Source organism: Sander lucioperca, chromosome 3 (assembly GCF_008315115.2).
Source record: "Sander lucioperca isolate FBNREF2018 chromosome 3, SLUC_FBN_1.2, whole genome shotgun sequence".
Classification (NCBI taxonomy): Eukaryota; Metazoa; Chordata; class Actinopteri; order Perciformes; family Percidae; genus Sander; species Sander lucioperca.
The window spans coordinates 7,036,368-7,054,450 of NC_050175.1; the positions used below are offsets into that span (position 1 = coordinate 7,036,368).

Below are 18,083 nucleotides of genomic sequence, written 5' to 3' on the forward strand. Positions count from 1 at the left end.
ACCAGTCAAAGGTTTGGACACACTTTCCCAGTCACTTGAATGAGAAAGTGTGTCCAAACTTTTGACTGGTACTGTAGTTGACGATTAATCTAATAGTTGACAACTAATCGATTAATCTTTGCAGCTCTAATTCCAGCGAGAGGTTTTCATATATTTTGGCTTCATTTGATCACTTTGGTGAACTCTCACTCTCTCTCTGACAGCAGGATCAGCAGGTGTAACTGTTTTTTTGTTTTTTTTTAATTTAACAGGTAAATTCAGCCGAGCAGGTACGTGTTTCACCTAAATCAGTCAGTATTGATGCTGGTGATGGGGCTAAATTGATGATGATGGCAAAGATTTAATCTATGTCTGTCACTCTCTGCCAGGCCGGGGTGATTTGATGTGATGGGGTGTGTTTGTGTGACTTCCTGCTCCACAGCAAGGCCAAGCAGTGCCAGTTTGTCGCTCTGTCTGCAACAACAGCAACTCAAATCACTAATTTAATTTAGCTGGAAATTAATGTAATTTTTCATGTTATAGCCTATTTAGTCTCGCATTGCCAGACCTTCCCCCACCAGCGCTGCGGAGGAGGGTCTGGCGAGTCCACACAGCATTCTGGGATGGGAGAAAAACATGCTCTGGTTTATTGTCATTTTTTTAAACCAATCACAACTGTCATGGGTGGCGCTAAGCGGTGCACGGAGCCCCGGTGCCGCTGCAAAATAGCCTCGGGAAGGAACTTGTTTTGGTGGAACATGTGTACGTTCAAAAGTTGTTTTAGTCGTGCAACAGAAAACTCAGATTGGACAGATAGTCTAGCTAGCTGTCTGGATTTACCCTGCAGAGATCTGAGGAGCAGTTAACCATAGTCTTCAGAAATCCACCGGAGTTTAAAATGCCAAAGAAAGCTTAAGGTAACAGACATCCGGCCCAAAACACGGACATACGGCGGAATTTCCGGCGGCAAAGGAGCAATCCCGGAAGTGGAACGTCGTGGATATAGACTATAGCCTGTTAAATACAAGCAGACTTATTATATTATTATTTTTCTGTACTTTGGCGCAGTTATGCTCTGAGCTAAATGGTAACATCAAAATGCTAACATGCTGATGTTTAACAGGTATAATATTGTGATGCATTGCATGGTAATGTTTGCTAATGAATTAGCACTAAACACAGAGTGCAGCTAAGGCTTATTACGATCCCTGAGAGGAACATGGATGTCTGTACAACATTTTTTTTGACCATCTATATATATATATATGTGTGTGTGTGTGTGTATATATATATATATATATATATATATATATATATATATATATATATATATATATATATATATATATATATATATATATATATACACACACACACACACATATATATATATATAGATGGTAGGGGTGTGCAAAAAAATTCGATTCGTATTCGAATCGCGATTCAAGCTCTACCGATTCAAAATCGATTAATAGAATTCCAAAAATCGATTCATATTTAAAATAAAAAAATGTTATGTCTACTGCAACACATGATAGATAGATAGATAGATAGATAGATAGATAGATACTTCACACACAACATACACATACATCATAACAGGATGTTAAAATAACAAATCCACATGAATAATAAGGACAATAAAAGATACTAAATAAACTAAATAAAAAATCCACATGAATGTACTCTCTATATATATATATATATATATATATATATATATATATATATATATATATATATATATATATATATATATATATATATATATATAGATATATATATATATATATGTATATATATATATGTATATATATGTATATATATATATATATATATATGTATATATATATATATATATATATATATATGTATATATATATATATATATATATATATATATATGTATATATATATATATATATATATATATATATATGTATATATATATATGTATATATATATATATATATGTATATATATATATGTATATATATATATATATGTATATATATATATGTATATATATATATATATATATATATATACACACACACACACACACACACACACGGTAAAAGTAACTACATTTACATACTGTAAATAGTTTTTTTAATCGAGAATCGTTTTTGAATCGATATTGAATCGTGAGCCTAAAAATCGGAATCGAATTGTGACATTTTCCTCAGGTGCGTACAAGTACTCTATACTGAACATTATTTTAGCCGTTTGTTTCAAGTGGGTGCATTTTAAACAAAAGCGTGAATGTAATGATGAACCGGTCTGGCCCTGCTCGGCCCCGGTATCCCTGTAATCAGTGTCTCAGTAGGAAGGTCCTCTTGGCCCTGCTTTAGGTAATTACACTCATCAGTGAGAAGAGCCCTGACAGCTTGATCTGATTTGATTATAGGGTCTGTGTTTACATGGTGTGTTTCAGACCTTCAGAGTTAGAGTCACTGGGTGTAAGCTGTTAAATTAAGTCCATTGTGTGCTTTATGCCAGGAAGAAATAACATACGTAATAAAGTATGCTTGAAAAATGATTAATTGATTATCAAAACAGTTGCCGATTAATTTTCTGTTAATTGACTACTCGTTTCAGCTGTACATGTTTGCTTACTTTGGATAAATCGGTCATAACTACAGTATGACAGGAAACTACAGACTTGGATGTTACAAGTCAGAAACTGGTAATTACGGTAACTGAATGTGTCATTAGGGGCTGGGGTAATACATTTTGTGTGTGTGTGTGTGTGTGTGTGTGTTTGTGTGTGTTTGTGTGTACGTGTAGTTATCTCGGGACTGTAAGGTGGAGGTTCAGAGGATTCTCCGCCAGCGGGCGCTGGATGTGAAGTTGGACCCTGATCTGCAGAGACGCTGCATGACCGACCTCGGCAAGTGGTGCAGCGACAAGACGGACGCTGGACAGGTGAGACGGACGGACACGCACGCACACACATACTGTTATGACTGCTGATTTCTGTCACTACAGTTTCACTTTAACCCAGTGGTGGATGTCTGAGCGCCCTCTGTTGATTCATCACAGGGATGGATGCAGTGTAAACTTCCCCGAACCAAATACAAAGCTGGACAGGGCTGTTGACATTTCCCTAAAGTCCTTATTTTCAGGAAAATACACAAGCAGCCATTCAAGTGTTTTGATTGATTGGTTTGACGGTAATTAAATAACAGTATGAAGTTTTCGGTACTTGGTGTAACCGATGGTTGATGCATCGACTGTATAAGTGAAGCCAAAACATCAGTATCGCCAGCTGGTGGCTGGCTGCAGCATATGTCATAAATCCCCCTCCATGTTATCGGATGGGACATGGGCCAAACTAAAAAGTCAATGTGCACGTCAAATAAATTTTTCCCAAAGATGGTTTCTGTCATTTTAGGAAGTTCTTATCACGCTGCTGTCTGTTCAAGTGTCCATTCTTCTGTTAAGTTTGGTTTGTATTAGTTATTTGATGCTATGAAAACGGGGTGAAACGTCACGGTTGACAGGTGATTGATTCGCGTTTGGTTGGGTGGGTTCATGGGCGGGACCTGGATCCCGCGCTTCCACCGCCAGATCCCCACTGCGCAGACTCTGGCTCCAAAATTACAAGATGGCAGCGCCCGTACCCGGCATATTTTGGCTTCACTTTTGTACAGCGGGAGGAAGTGGAGACGGGGCGTCCGTCTTTGTATAGACCCAATCTCAATGTTTGTTTACAATAACACTCTATGGTTCATCACAGTGTCTCTTTTCACACCCAATTGTGTTAGTTTACAATGAAAATTCCTCAGGAACCTTTAAGTAAGAAAACCTTAACACTTTTAAACTATTTAAAGACCCTTACATGAAGGTTTTGCATGTTGTAGCCATTTAAATACAAATCTTGTATTTTACTGTCTATATTCCGTGTGGGGGGTGTGGGTGTGCGTGTGTGCCATTTAAATACAAATTATGTATTTTACTGACTATTGACTATTTACTATTTCGTGTGTGTAGGAGCTGGAGTGTCTGCAGGATCATTTGGAGGACCTGGTGTCAGCCTGCAGGGAGGTCGTGGGCAACCTGACCGAGCTGGAGTCAGAGGTCCTACATATTAAGTGGAAATCAGAATTATTGTTCACCTGAGTAGCTCATGTGTTGATACGCGTGTTTCTTTGTCTGTGTCTGTCTGTTTGCTGCAGGACATCCAGATTGACGCTCTGCTCATCAAAGCCTGTGAGCCTGTCACTCAGGCCTACTGCCATGTGAGTACTGCACTTTCCTATGTGTGTACAGGGGGGAGGACAAAACCAAACGACTGGTAATCTAATGAAAGCATATACTGTAGCCGTGCAATTTGCAATTAATCCAAATTTTGTGAAAATGCCAAAAATAGGTTTGTCGCTCGGCAGGTCTTCACATACAAAAAGGGATTTGCCGTTTTGGTGCACAGCCATGACAATAAACTTAGTAAGAGAAAGTAAAATAAAAATGTATCGTACTGCAAAAGTCAAGAGTCATTAATATAAAATAGGACATTACAATGAGAAATATGAAAAAGGTATTGAAGATATGTGAAATGAAAAGTTTCTAAAATGAGAAGAGCTGTACAGTGTTTAAAATGAAGAAGATGAAAAGTGCAAATGTTGAGAATAAAGAATAAGTACAATGTGCAAAATCATTATAATAAGCTCACCGTGTTGAAGTGGTTAGAGAGGTTTTGGCTTAACACTGCATTCATTTGAACACCTTTTTTTAACACCTTTGCCCCGTTAATTATGAATATTTATGGTCACCAAGCAATGATTCTTAATTTTATTTCTCAAGGAATCATTAGGAAAAAAATCTTCCGACGAAAATCCAAAAAACTAAAGTTGCTCGCTTCTAATGCAGATATTCTGCTTAAATGTCAGCTTCTAAGATCTCGTAATGGCCGCCGGATAGCTGTAAAATAAATTGCTGAATGCTTTCGATTTTAGGTGTGTTTATGGTTTGTTTCCTTTAAGGATATGTAAAAAAGTGTGTGTGTGTGTGTGTGTGTGTGTGTGTGTGTGCGTGCGTGTGTGCAGGATGTAGCTGATAACCAGATCGATACAGGTGATCTGATGGAGTGTTTGGTTCAGAACAAACACCAGAAGGAGATGAACGACAAGTGTACAGTCGGCGTTACACACTTCCAGCTGGTCAGTTACCATGTCAACATCTGCTTCTCTTTACTTCTCTGCTCTGTTACTTTACTTTTTTTCTGGTTCCACTTCCATTACTCAAATGAAACGTAAATTGAAAAGTTTTCATATTGAGTTAATTGAGGAGACGCCCAATGATCGTACTGTGTCTCGTGACCCTTTTGTTGCTTCTGCCAACGAGGTTTTCAATCCTGTTGATATCCTAAAAACATGCGAGGTGTGTTGTACGGTGAAATCCCAACTTTCAGGTTCAAATGAAGGATTTCCGGTTCTCCTATAAGTTCAAGATGGCCTGTAAGGAGGACGTTCTGCGCTTGTGTCCAAACATCAAGAAAAAGTGAGTTTGATTTCCATGAAAACGTCCATAAAACTGAAAACTTCATTTGCATTTGAATCCCCCCCCCACCCCCCGTCTTCCCTTTGTTTTGTCCTCTGTGAGCAGCCAGAAAGTTCAAATTTATTTTCTGCATCCAGTTGATACTCTTTAAATAGACATAATTGACACTTTCCTTGTTCGTCGCGCCCCAGGGTGGATGTAGTCCTCTGTCTCAGCTCCACGGTGAAGAACGACACGCTGCAGGAGGCCAGGGAGCAGCGGGTTTCACTCAAATGTCGTAAACAGCTGCGTGTGGAGGAGCTGGAGATGGTACACGCACGCACGCACGCACGCACGCACACACACACACACACACACACACACACACACACACACACACACAGACCCACAAACACACACACACACACACACACAGACCCACACACAAAATGTATTACCCAGCCCCTAATGACTCATTCAGTTACTGTAATTATCAGTTTCTTACTTGTAACATCCAAGTCTGTACTTTCCTGTCACACACAGACAGCAGACCTTGAGATATATATATATATATATATATATATATATATATATATATATATATATATATATATATATATATATATATATTTTCGTATCAGTATTGATTATAAACAAGTTTAGATGACACTGTATGAATTAAGGTGACACTTAGTTTTTTTTACTATAAATGTTATGCATGTTGTGTTAATAATTTTTATTTGATATAGCACCTTTTACAGACAGTCACAAAGTGCTTCACACGATAAACATTAATACAGTAGGATCCAAAACAGAAAATAAGCAAGCAAAAATAAATACAATACGAATGAAGGTAAAAGATGAACCCTCCTGTTGTCCTCGGCTCAGATTTGACCCATTTTTCAAAAAGTTTCCATATCAGAAATTTGGATTTCTTTCAACCAAATTTTCAAAGAAACTAATGTGAATGGTTCCATACAACTGTTACTTTTCACAAGTAAAATAAATGATCAGTTCACTACTTTGATTGAATTTGGGTGTTTTTATTCAATTCTATAGCATTTGAAAAAAAAAAAAAAATGTCGGGGGAAAAAAATCGACAAAAAGTGACAACGTCGGGAAAAGTGAGTGTGTCGAAAAAATAACAAAATGTTGAAAAGTTTGAATTTTAAATTTTGACCCAGAAAAACAAAGTTGCATGGGTGACGGGAAGACACTACAAGGGTTAAAAGACTAAAAACCCAAAGTTACAAACATGAGACAAAAGTGTATCTATGTGTATCTATGCGAGCGAAATAAACTAAACTAAACCGTGACACTTTGCAGCTAAACACATTTGTCAGATCAAACTCACCTCTTCTCCTCTCTCCTCCCCTCCCCTCTCAGTCGGAGGACATCCGGTTGGAGCCAGAGTTGTACGATCCCTGTAAGTCCGACATCAGTCGCCTGTGTCCCAACGTGGCCTTTGGTAACGCTCAGGTGAGGAGCATCAGACGCAGAAGAAACAGCTGGGAAAAAATAAACATTTTGTAAGTGTTTCTGGTGTTCTTCTCTCTCTCTCTCTCTCTCTCTCTCTCTCTCTCTCTCTCTCTCTCTCTCTCTCTCTCTCTCTCTCTCTCTCTCTCTCTCTCTCTCTCTCTCTCTCTCTCTCTCTCTCTCTCTCTCTCCCCCCCCCTCTGCTGCTCCTCAGATGATCGAGTGTCTGAAGGAGCAGAAGAAGCAGCTGAGTCAGCGCTGCCACCAGCGGATCTTCAGGCTGCAGGAGGTGGAGATGATCGACCCCGAGCTCGACTACCAGCTGATGAGAGTCTGCAAGCAGATGATCAAGGTGACTGTCGCCACTGACGTCGACCACGCGTACTTGCCATAAATGTGCGCGCGCCGTTTTCCGTTGCAGCGAGGAGGGACTATCGGCTACACTTGGGCTGCACTCACTTTTACTTTGACCTCCACATACAGTTAGATCATTTGGGCAGCATGTGAAGGTTTAGATAATCCGGCTCAACAGTTGCTGTTGCGGCTCTAAGCAGTCCAGCAAAGTGCTGCCGCGAGGGACTAAACACTGAGAGATGCATAAACACACTGACGTGCTCAAGATTGTACTGCAGTGATTTATTCCTCCACACGTAAAATACATCTAGCACTGCAGTTACCAAATGTAAAGTTACTTTGTGAGTCGAAATAAGCGCGTTAGTGTTCTCTCCCAGGCTCACCCCCTCTCTGTCAACGCCCAAAAAAACCAACAGGTGAACAGGTGAAGCAAACAAATATGTTATCACTTCCGCTCAAACCGCGATGAAAACGCCCACCACCTACAATATAAGTGCACAATACAATAATCAATAAATAATATAAATGAGACCATAAACAACATACAATATGTGGCTCCTACAGTTGCTTTCGTTGTAGCGATGTCACCGCGTTCCCAGATCTCTGCAGCTGTAATAAACTGACGTGACGAGCCTTTAGGTGTATTGGTTGTTGATGGGAACTTCTCTCCTGCAGCGGTTCTGTACCGACGCGGATGCCAGAAACGTCCTTCAGTGTCTGAAACAGAACAAGAACAGCGAGCTGATGGATCCCAAGTGTAAACAGATGATCACCAAGAGACAGATCACGCAGAACACGGGTCAGTGAAAGGGTTAGTGATGTTACCGGGAGATGTAGCGAGTCTGAGCCTGATCTGACTCAACGTCCACCCCTCCTCTTCTTCTCCCTCCTCCAGACTACAGATTAAACCCGCTGTTGAGAAAAGCTTGTCGAGCCGACATCCCAAAGTTCTGCCAGCCCATCCTGAACAAGGCGAGCGAGGACAGTGAGCTGGAGGGCCAGGTCATCGCCTGCCTCAAACTAAAATACGCTGACCAGGTCAGAACACGACTGCATCCCAGTCGGCTTCCTAAAACCTCTGGGAAAATCCAGTTATATCTAACTACTACAAAAACATTTAGACAAGCAATCAACTGTCAGAACGTCAAAAGATAAGGATAAAATCAAACCAGCAATAAATACAATTTGAAGCTACAGGTAGTTGAATCCTAAAAAGTTGTGTTGGTTTTGAAATGACAGGTACTGTACCTGGTTTCTACTATAAGGTATACAGTTTCTTTTTCATGACACGTTTTAAACGTGTGTACATCTCTTTTAATAGCACTGGTTAAATGAAGACAAGGAAAAAAAAGAGTGATTTTTGGATCACGGATGGTTGTTGTCTTAATTTGTGTGTTTTGTGGCTGGGTTTGGCTCAGAAGTTGTCTTCAGACTGTGAAGACCAGATCAGAGTGATTCTCCAGGAGTCAGCGCTCGACTACAGACTCGACCCACAGCTGCAGATGCACTGCACAGATGAGGTACACACACACACACACACACACACACACACACACACACACACACACACACACACACACACACACACACACACACACACACACACACACACTCATATGGTCTATTTTGGATCACTTTCTCTACATTGAACCAACTTCTTTTCCTCAATTAACTTCCCTCATTGTTTTTGTCCTGTTTCTTCTTTTTTCTACATTATCACCCTCTCCTTTCTCCTATTTCGTCTCCTTTCCTTTGTCCCCTCCTCTCCTCTCTCCTCTTTCCTCTACTCTCCATTTCCTCTCCTCTTTCCTCTTCTCTCATTGCCTTTCCTCTGCTCTCTTCTGTCCTGTTTCCTCTCCTTGTCTCTCCTTTCTCCTCTTCTCTCCTATTTCCTCCCCTCTCTCCTGTTTCCTCTCCTTCTCTCTCCGTCTCCTCCTTTCCTCTCCTTCTCCTGCTCTCCTTCTCCTCTTCCTCTGCCTCATCATCATCCTCTCCTCTCCTCCCCCGTCAGATCTCCAGGTTGTGTGCGGAGGAGGCAGCAGCTCAGGAGCAGACCGGTCAGGTGGAAGAGTGTCTGAAAGTCAATTTGCTGAAAATCAAACTGGAAGCTTGTAAAAGGGTAAGTATTATTTACTATTATTGTTTTGCCCGGTGCACTAATTTATAATTATTTGGCCCAAAATAGTCTTCACTATCTTTGTGTGTCTTGATATTTATTCAAAAATCCTCAGAAAGTGTGTGGATGGGTGGAAATGATTGGAGCTGAACTAATTGTTTTGTAAACTTCTCAAAAAATCTCAAAAGACTTTAGTGTTGATGCATAAACTTTCCAGAACAGACTAACAGTTCCAGGTCATCTTGTATACAACTACTTGAGTTAGTTAACAACATAACTTATTCTAATGAAGTTACATTTGTATTATTGTGAATGTGGTAATGCAGTGACTGTATCTACAGGGACTATTTTTGACTTTTAAATGTCCTCCTCCTGTTGGTGTGTTCAGGTGTCTGTGGACTGTAGGAAAAATGCATTAATTAACCAAGAAACCAGCGTTTTGCTTCAGAAAACATTGACACAAGTTTGTAAAGCACGCATGGACTTTTGTTGGAGAAGGTTTAAAATGTCTTGACATGTATTTATTTCTTCTTCTGCTTTTTAACTTCCTTTAAACTACTTTTTCTAAATCTCATTTAGATGATTCAACATATGGTCTGAATGGATTAGGCGTTGGTGCAGAAACTCCATCTTTCTCCTCTTTCTCTGTTGCAGGAAGTCCTGAACATGCTGAAGGAGAGCAAGGCGGACATCTTTGTGGACCCGGTCCTCCACACAGCCTGCGCTCTGGACCTCAAACACCACTGTGCTGCCATCACGCCCGGCAGAGGACGACGTGGGTGCTTTCACACAATAGATTTAGATTTGTACAGAACATGTTGTTGGTTTGGGGAGATTATCCATTGTGTGTTTGTATGACAACCGGTTGCTCCCTCTCTCTCTCTCTCCGTCCAGAGATGTCATGTCTGATTGAGGCGTTACAGGACAAGAGAGTTCGTCTGCAGCCCGAGTGTAAGAAAAGACTTCAAGACCGTATCGACATGTGGAGCTACGCTGCCAAGGTGCAACACCGGGGGGGGCTTCACCTCGTCTTTATGTTTTTACTTTAATTCTTTAATTGTTCTAGTTCAATGTCACAAAAAGGCATCAAATGTCATCTAAGATACATTTGAATGAACATAGTATGTGTATTACTGTTCTGGTTGTATATCGGCTCATTAGCTTACACTTAAAGGAATATTTTTGACATTTTGGAAATTATACTTATTCGGTATTCTTAGCTTAGCTAGTTAGGAAACAGGGAAAAGCTATCCTGGCTTAGAAAGTTTAAGAACTACGCGTACCAACTTACTCACTAAAACAACTCACATTTTACATCTCATTTGTTTGTTTTTTAAATGATAAGTTGTGATTTTAGAGGGAGTTGTTTGTTAAAACCTTTTTCTTGCCACCTAAAGAGAAATCATTCCAGCACCAATTCCTCCATAAAAACTTGCTGTTTGGTCTTTGAGCTAAGTGCTAACGTCCGTATGCTGACAGGCTGGTGTTGACCAGCTCAGTTGACTTTTCATCTTTGCCTCCGGCCTGCAGGTGGCGCCAGCAGAGGGCTTCTCAGACCTGGCCGTGCAGGTGATGACATCGCCTTCCAAGGACTACATCCTGCTCATGATCGCGCTGAGCGTGTGCATCCTCTTCCTGGTGGGTCTGCTGTGCGGGCGGATCACCAAGCGAGTGACGAGGGAACTGAAGGACCGGTAGAGGACCAGAGCGCTCTAACAAAAGACTGACTCCTCGCACCTTCCTCCTCCTCCTCCTCTTCCTCCTCCTCCTCTCTCAGATGCCCGGTCTGTAACCAGCCAACCTGCACAGTGCCAATGCCAGTGCCCACAATTGGAACTCCTCTGTTTATTGGCGGATGCTGAATATTTGCAACAAAATGCAAACTGGTCCCCCAACTCTCACAAAAAGCTTAAAATCCCTCCATTTGGGCATCTCCAAACTGATCGTCTGATTGGAGCGATTTTTGCCTCGATCGTATTTCTCTCCCCACAAATCTGCTTTAGCCGAGGATATTGTTTGGGGTCGGATGGGATATCTTCCGGCATCTTTTCAGTTTCCAAATAAGCGCTGTCAATGATGTGACTGAGGGCTGCTGCTTCTGAGGTTCGCATTGCTTTCCACTCGTTGAGTCCTGATGCTTTTTTTTTGTGGTATTTAACGGAGACTGGAGCATGTAGAGCAACAGGACTTTGTTTTGTTTTTTTTCTAAGTGACCTGTGGCTGCCTGAATCGCACACGGAAAACTCAAACTTTTGGGGTTGAATTCTTTGAGACGTTCCTGTTGCTTTTCAAAGGTTTTCTTATAAATCATGAAGTCCCATTCCTTCTCGCTCCTGTACAGGATCACGTCCGGCTCGCCAGGTACGGCTCTCTGCATCAAGTTTTGGATTCTTCTGGATATTCTCACCACGATCTGTGTCGCCCCCTGTTCTCTGTTGCCTTGAATGAACGCAATCAGTCACGTAACGCACAGAGAGGCTTCATCTTCTGCATTCTTTAACGGAACCTGCCTGTGCACAAACATGAGCAGTTTTTTCTGTAACTCGTGTAACTGATGTTCTCTGCATACAAAGCTCCTTTTTTTTTCCAAATGTTTGATAATGTAATTATCAATGACATACTGTAGGTCAGACTTTATTATTAAACCTGCACTGAGCTGCTAACATGAAAATTGATTTCCCCTCAAACTCGTTTACTCTGCAGGCCTTTGGGCCCAGTTCTACAAATCTTTTGCCATGATTTAAGTTTGTTTGTTTCTACCTTTTGTTTAAAGTGCATTTACACTCCTACATGTACACAAACAGTAGATAAACTTCAGACATTATGCTTAACATTGTCACTCAGAAGTAAGTTAAAAAAAAAATTCAAATGCCATTTTTACACGGAACGAAAAAGGAAAGTTACTGAAGGATGTTTAGCTTCATGCCGACGTTACAACAAATGAAATCAGTTTTGGAAACAGATTGAAATCCCCCCGTCCCATCAGTATTTTACAGCCATGAACATATTTGTTTTGCAGGCAAATGACTTATAACTTGAATTGTAACTCAAGAGATGCAAACATTATTTTGCATTTTAATTTCTTTACCCGATTGACGAAATATTTCATTTTGCACTTTAACTTGATGCCCGTCCCATCTGCAGTAACGCTGACATCACTGGACCAGAGCCTCATTAATTTTTCATATGTAAAACATAAAATAAAATTTCTAAAAAGTAACCCCCGCTTTCTTTTTAGCAAATGTTTTGCAGCTTTTGGTTGTATAATATTTGTGAATGATTTAAAAACAGAAGTTATCATACAGATGAGAAGTGTGTGTGCAGCATATACACACAAGATTTTCTCATTTATAAAAATGAAGCTAAAGTTGCAGATCATGAGAACACATCGAAGCATTAGGAGTGAAAAAAGAAACGCCCTCTAACCCTAACCCGGAAATAAAGATCATAACCAGTTTTGTACGTTAAGTCTCAACGTGAACTCAACTTTATCCGTGCCCAGTTTATTTTCCTTTTAACATTATGCCATGTAATATGAAGACGTAACAGATTTATCATTGTGAACTGTTTGATTTTGCTGTACAGATAAAAAAAAAGTAAATTTAATAAAACTGTGTGCAGGTTTTCATATCTTTGGCTCAACCCGAGTTTTTTTAGTTTTTGTTTTTTTAAATATTCATGTCCTTTACTTAGGTTAATCAAAACTGTTGGACAGTGGTGGAAAGTAACTAAGTATATTTATTTGGTACTTGTACAATTTTCGCTACTTTATACTTCAACTCCATTACATTTTTGAGGGAAATATTGAACTCTTTACTTCACTAAGTTTCTTTGCTAAATTTAGTTTCTTGTTCCGTTGCAGATAATATAACATTATATATACACACACACACACACACACACACACACACACACACACACACACACAATGAGCTCCACCTTTACCAGCTGCAACATTAAAGTAATGAACACAATGATAATAATCTAATATTTGTTATTCTGAAAAAGTGCCATTTTGCATAATGAGTACTTTTACTTTTGATACTTTAATTATATTTTGATGCTGATACTTGAACTTTCACTTGTTAAATTTTGAGTGCAGGACAACAGATTTTCAACAGTATTTCTACTGTAGTATTGCTGCCACTTTTACTTAAGTAAAACATCTGAGTACTTCTTCCACCCCTGATGTTAGAGAATAACTTTTAGAGGGGGAGAAAATAGTAAAACCAGCATATGTTATCCGAGTGCAGGTTGAACCACCAGATGGCACTAAGAAGCTGTGAAACTGTCTGGACCAGGGGGTCACCTCATCACACTAGACCAGTGATTCCCCCCCACCCCAGGGTTCAAACACTGACTTTCAACCTTTCAAAGCTCCCTTTTCAGTATCAAATTATGACATTCGCCCCATCGATACGTGTTTGATTTAAAGTGCACATATTATGCTCATTTTCAGGTTCATAATTGTATTTAGAGGTTGTACCAGAATAGGTTTACATGGTTTAATTTTCAAAAAACACCATATTTTTGTTGTACTGCACATTGCTGCAGCTCCTCTTTTCACCCTGTGTGTTGAGCTATCTGTTTTAGCTACAGAGTGAGACATCTCACTTCTGTTCCATCTTTGTTGGGAGTCACACATGCTCAGTAACTAGGTAAGGACTACTAGCCAGTCAGAAGCAGAGTATGAGGGCATGCCATGCTAGCAGCTAGGCGAGCATTATAACGTGTTACAAAGTGACCACGTTTGTCTCTGAAGTAAAGGCTGGACTACAATAGAGCTGTTTGGAGCAGTTTGTGAACAGTGTTTTCTGTTGGAGATGGTAAGTCCCTTTGGGGTGGACTTTGGGCTTTTTCACTTTGTAAACCTATAACATGCACAAAAAAGATATGACACAAAAAAGGAAAGCCAAAAAGCATAATATGAGCATTTTAAAGTCAGATTATAGAATATTTTAGAGCACAGTTGTTAATCTAATGATTCAACCGTAAAAGTTTAATGCCGATCCAAGCCGTAGAAGTGTTCCAACTGTGAGTAACGTAGCGCTGTCTGTGGAAAAAAATTAATGGGTTAGGGCTACCCCTAACCCTTCCAGAAACCAACTCTTACCTGTAATCTCTGCAGATACTACATTAATTACCACGGCACAGTATGAAAATGAGAGGATAAAAGAGTCTGTTAAACCTCCAACTGCAGAAAGCGCTTTATTGTTGCTTCCCACTTTATGTTCTGTACATGTTATAATTCTGGAAAGAAAGGGAAAGAATAAAGGAGCAGCACAGTAGCGTTAATCATCTCTATTATCTCTCTTATTATTCAGACTTATACGTGGGTTAGCTAAAGCGATGCTCAGCAGAGACAGAGGAGGCTCCCTCACACACTAACCACAAACTTAAACAAAAAAAAAACACTGAAAAATGATGATCACTTATTTCAGATGTTTGAGGTGCGCGTGCTTCATGATCGCAGCACACCGAAAGAAAAACTAGCAACAAACCACCTTCCGCAGGTTAAATGACCCAAATCTAAACAGTCAACCGTACTCTCCCCGCCTGTAGTCTGCCTAAACATGAAGAATGATCGCTGAGTTAAAGAGGAGAATAAATTAGAAAGTACATAAATCGACTGTAAAAATGCTATTCTTAAAAAAGAAATGGGTAGCAGTTTACACCGTCCATAATCAAAATCAGTTGACTTAATACGAACATACAGCTATCACTTAAAAAAAAAATCAATAAGAGGAAAGAAAGTGAATTCAGTGTCACACCTAAAAAAAGTAACCGAAGCATACCGTTGTGGAGCTAAATGATCCAGTCAGAAGTTAAAAGGTTTTTAACAGGACATTCTACTGGTTTCTACATTTCTGGCCTCGCTGACTAAGGCACTGACAGTCTTTTATTAGATTTATTATTATTATGATTATATTTAGATTTATTTCATCTTTTTGATTCCAAACCGGTTCGATTCATCCAGCTGCAGTTCCTCTAACAACCACTAAATGCTGGCTCAAAGACTGCACTAACATCTACTGGAAATAAATTATCTATTCAAATATTTTTTTTCACCCTCACAAGAAGATGATTTTATCCAATGATGAGAATACTAAAGGCTTTCGTAAAAATAGTTTGACATTTTGGGAAACAACTTTGTTCACTTTCTTGCTTTCTTTTTCTGCCCAGAGTGACATGTGAAGATCAAAACCTCTATCATATCTCATACAAGACTACAGCCGGTTAGATTAGCTTAGCATAAAAACTGGAAACAGCTAGCCCGGCTAACCAAAGGTTACAAAATCAAAGCCTTTTCAACCCCGTCATCGTTTGACGTCAGCTATCAGTTTTAACCTTGTAATCAGTGTTTCTTTCCAAAAATGCACCCTTGGAGTTACATTTTGTCCTCTTTGATTAAATGTGGATTTTCTGACTCTAGTAACTAAGAATGATGGCAGCGAGCAGAAAACCAAAAATCCAGAGTTTGGATAAAACATCCCGTCAGAGAACTTGGGTCCATGTTTCTCTACAGTGTCTGTTCCCTTCGCCCGTAGAGCTTCTTTCAAAACAACAATGTCGTTGACCTCATGCGGAGTCAACAGCCTTTCACAACGAGTGGACTTTTCCCACTCGCTGAGTTCCAAAAACGCAGCTCAAAACAGAAAAAAACAAAAAATAATCTAACTCCGTGACGAGTTCTACAGTCCGTCACCAAAAACGCTCTGGGTTCACTGTCTACATGTCAGCGCTAATAGCTTTTGATTGGTCCTGGCATCTTGACTGTAGTTGTACCATTGGCTGGGTGACCAACAGAGAGGGCGGGTCATCAGGACGCCACAGCCTGGACGTAGTTGGCGGGGTAGAGGCCCACTTTGCCGTTGCTCAGCTGTCCCTTACACCAGCCCTGCTCGTCCTCCTCGCCCATCTTCAGCAGCTCCTCGCCTGGAGGGAAGATGATGGACACCAACGTTAAATCAAAGCAATGGTTTAAATATTGAACACTGGAAGTAAGAGGAAGCATTCATTTGTGATAAATATCAATGAAAACTATCTCTTATCTCTCTCTTTATCTTTATTTCGAACACACGCTTTAAAAAAAAAAAAAAAAGAATGAATAAAAGAATAACAAAAACAGTAAAAAAATAAAAAATAAAAAATCAACATAACACACACTGTTTGGAAAAAGTCTAGGCTTGTCAAGTCCTACCCCCAGTCTTTACCATAGACAAGTACACAATCCAAGAAGATAAACTAGAACTAAACTGTCCCAGTTCATCAGTGATCTGGTCCTGGTTCAGGATAAGCTAGCTGAGCTCGGGTAAGCTTTTCCAAACTAGGGTCTCCCCCCCTTGTGGTCCCATCAACTTTCATTATCTCAGTGTCCCTCAGGACACCCCCTAAAGGACGGACTAAAAGCTCCTGGTTAAACCAACCAGGGCCTCCTTACCTCCAGCTGAAAAGTGAGTCCCCATACAGACCTGAGAGTTTTTATCACCAAACGCTGCAGCTTCACAAAACGCATTAGCCTCTTTCAACTAAATGTTTATCGTTTTACAGCACAATATGGTTCAGTCTCTATTCTCCCCCACACTTCTTATTTATTTCTTTTAAGATTATTTTTGGGACAGCTGAAGACATGAAAGGGGAGAGAGAGGGGGAATGACATGCAGCAAAGGGCCCCAGGTCGGAGTCAAACCTGGGCCCACTGCATCGAGGAGTAAACCTCTATATATGGGCGCCCGCTCTACCAACTGAGCTGTCCGGGCGCCCCCCACACTTTTTTATTGTAAGGTCAACCCAAATGAAATCAACATTTCTGTAAATGTGTCCAACTTCCAACTGCAGCACTCTCATCAACCCTGTTTTCAGCAGCAGAATAGAAAATAGCGTTGCTCTTGTCTCACAAAATAAGACAATAAACACACAAAAAAACCAATCCTCATTATTCCAAGCCACACGCAACTTCCGTTTATTCCTTTCACCGGACCAGACAAAAAAGTTCAACTTCCACTTAGAAAATGACATGGATGATAGGCATTGCTTCCACAGAGCAGGCGTAGTAGAGACCTCCGTCGGCCGAGCCGGCTCCTCCCGGTTTAGGGCTCTGCTAACTTGAATGGGGATTAAATGATTTCCCCGTGAGGCTCTTCTAGACTTTCTAAATGATCGAAACAAACGGATCAAATTCTGATAGTGAAACGAGTCACTTCGGGGGGGTTTGTGACGCTCAAAAAAATGTATCTACTGATTTACAGACGTCTCTTTCGACCGTGTAAATCTGTCGGAAAGTGTCTTTTTGAGCCCCACGGCATCACGTGACGAGCACAGAAGTTGGAATTTCGCTGTTTGGCCGCTATGTCAAATTGGGTTCAAAGTCCGGCGCACTTCCTGGGGACCTGGCTTGTACCGTATGCGTCTGCTCGGATTTGAAAGTTTGGTTCAATCAACTTCTCTTGCCCCTCCCTGACTGTGATGAAATAGGAGAGACTGAGGTCCATTACGTATGTTCAAGTTACAGCAACCGGGCACGGTTTCATTACAAACAAGAGGTCAAGCAGCATCCTACATTAAGTGCAATGTGTCTCTGCCTAGGTGGAGCGCAGAGACGCCCCCCCCACCCCCCCTCCTCCCATATTTTTCACTCAAAGGGGGGAATTTTGCCAAAAGGCAGCTGTGTGGAGTA

The 18,083-nt window shown here is 40.5% G+C and overlaps 2 protein-coding genes across 6 annotated transcripts in view; one reads left to right on the forward strand and one right to left on the reverse strand.

Annotated features, from left to right (window-relative positions):
- LOC116067232 (Golgi apparatus protein 1-like) overlaps window positions 1-11,396 on the forward strand; it is a 32,284-nt gene extending 20,888 nt beyond the window's left edge. Inside the window, exons 12-28 of one of the 2 annotated variants that reach the window (XM_035999210.1) lie at window positions 252-269; window positions 2,770-2,907; window positions 3,976-4,062; window positions 4,161-4,223; window positions 5,028-5,141; window positions 5,393-5,481; window positions 5,673-5,790; window positions 6,847-6,939; window positions 7,151-7,288; window positions 7,966-8,089; window positions 8,186-8,328; window positions 8,709-8,810; window positions 9,302-9,409; window positions 10,061-10,181; window positions 10,301-10,407; window positions 10,937-11,187; window positions 11,224-11,396. In XM_035999210.1, coding sequence (XP_035855103.1) covers window positions 252-269; window positions 2,770-2,907; window positions 3,976-4,062; window positions 4,161-4,223; window positions 5,028-5,141; window positions 5,393-5,481; window positions 5,673-5,790; window positions 6,847-6,939; window positions 7,151-7,288; window positions 7,966-8,089; window positions 8,186-8,328; window positions 8,709-8,810; window positions 9,302-9,409; window positions 10,061-10,181; window positions 10,301-10,407; window positions 10,937-11,104 — 1,731 coding nt within the window. In that variant the 3' untranslated portion in view covers window positions 11,105-11,187; window positions 11,224-11,396. The remainder of the gene's footprint in view (window positions 1-251; window positions 270-2,769; window positions 2,908-3,975; window positions 4,063-4,160; window positions 4,224-5,027; window positions 5,142-5,392; window positions 5,482-5,672; window positions 5,791-6,846; window positions 6,940-7,150; window positions 7,289-7,965; window positions 8,090-8,185; window positions 8,329-8,708; window positions 8,811-9,301; window positions 9,410-10,060; window positions 10,182-10,300; window positions 10,408-10,936; window positions 11,188-11,223) is intronic. The other variant, XM_035999211.1, reaches the window with a different exon arrangement.
- A 3,188-nt stretch (window positions 11,397-14,584) lies between these two features.
- pacsin3 (protein kinase C and casein kinase substrate in neurons 3) overlaps window positions 14,585-18,083 on the reverse strand; it is a 44,507-nt gene continuing 41,008 nt past the window's right edge. For all 4 annotated transcript variants that reach the window (XM_031323520.2, XM_031323524.2, XM_031323519.2 and 1 more), the window contains one exon: window positions 14,585-16,342. In XM_031323520.2, the coding sequence (XP_031179380.1) occupies window positions 16,227-16,342 (116 nt within the window). In that variant the 3' untranslated portion in view covers window positions 14,585-16,226. The remainder of the gene's footprint in view (window positions 16,343-18,083) is intronic.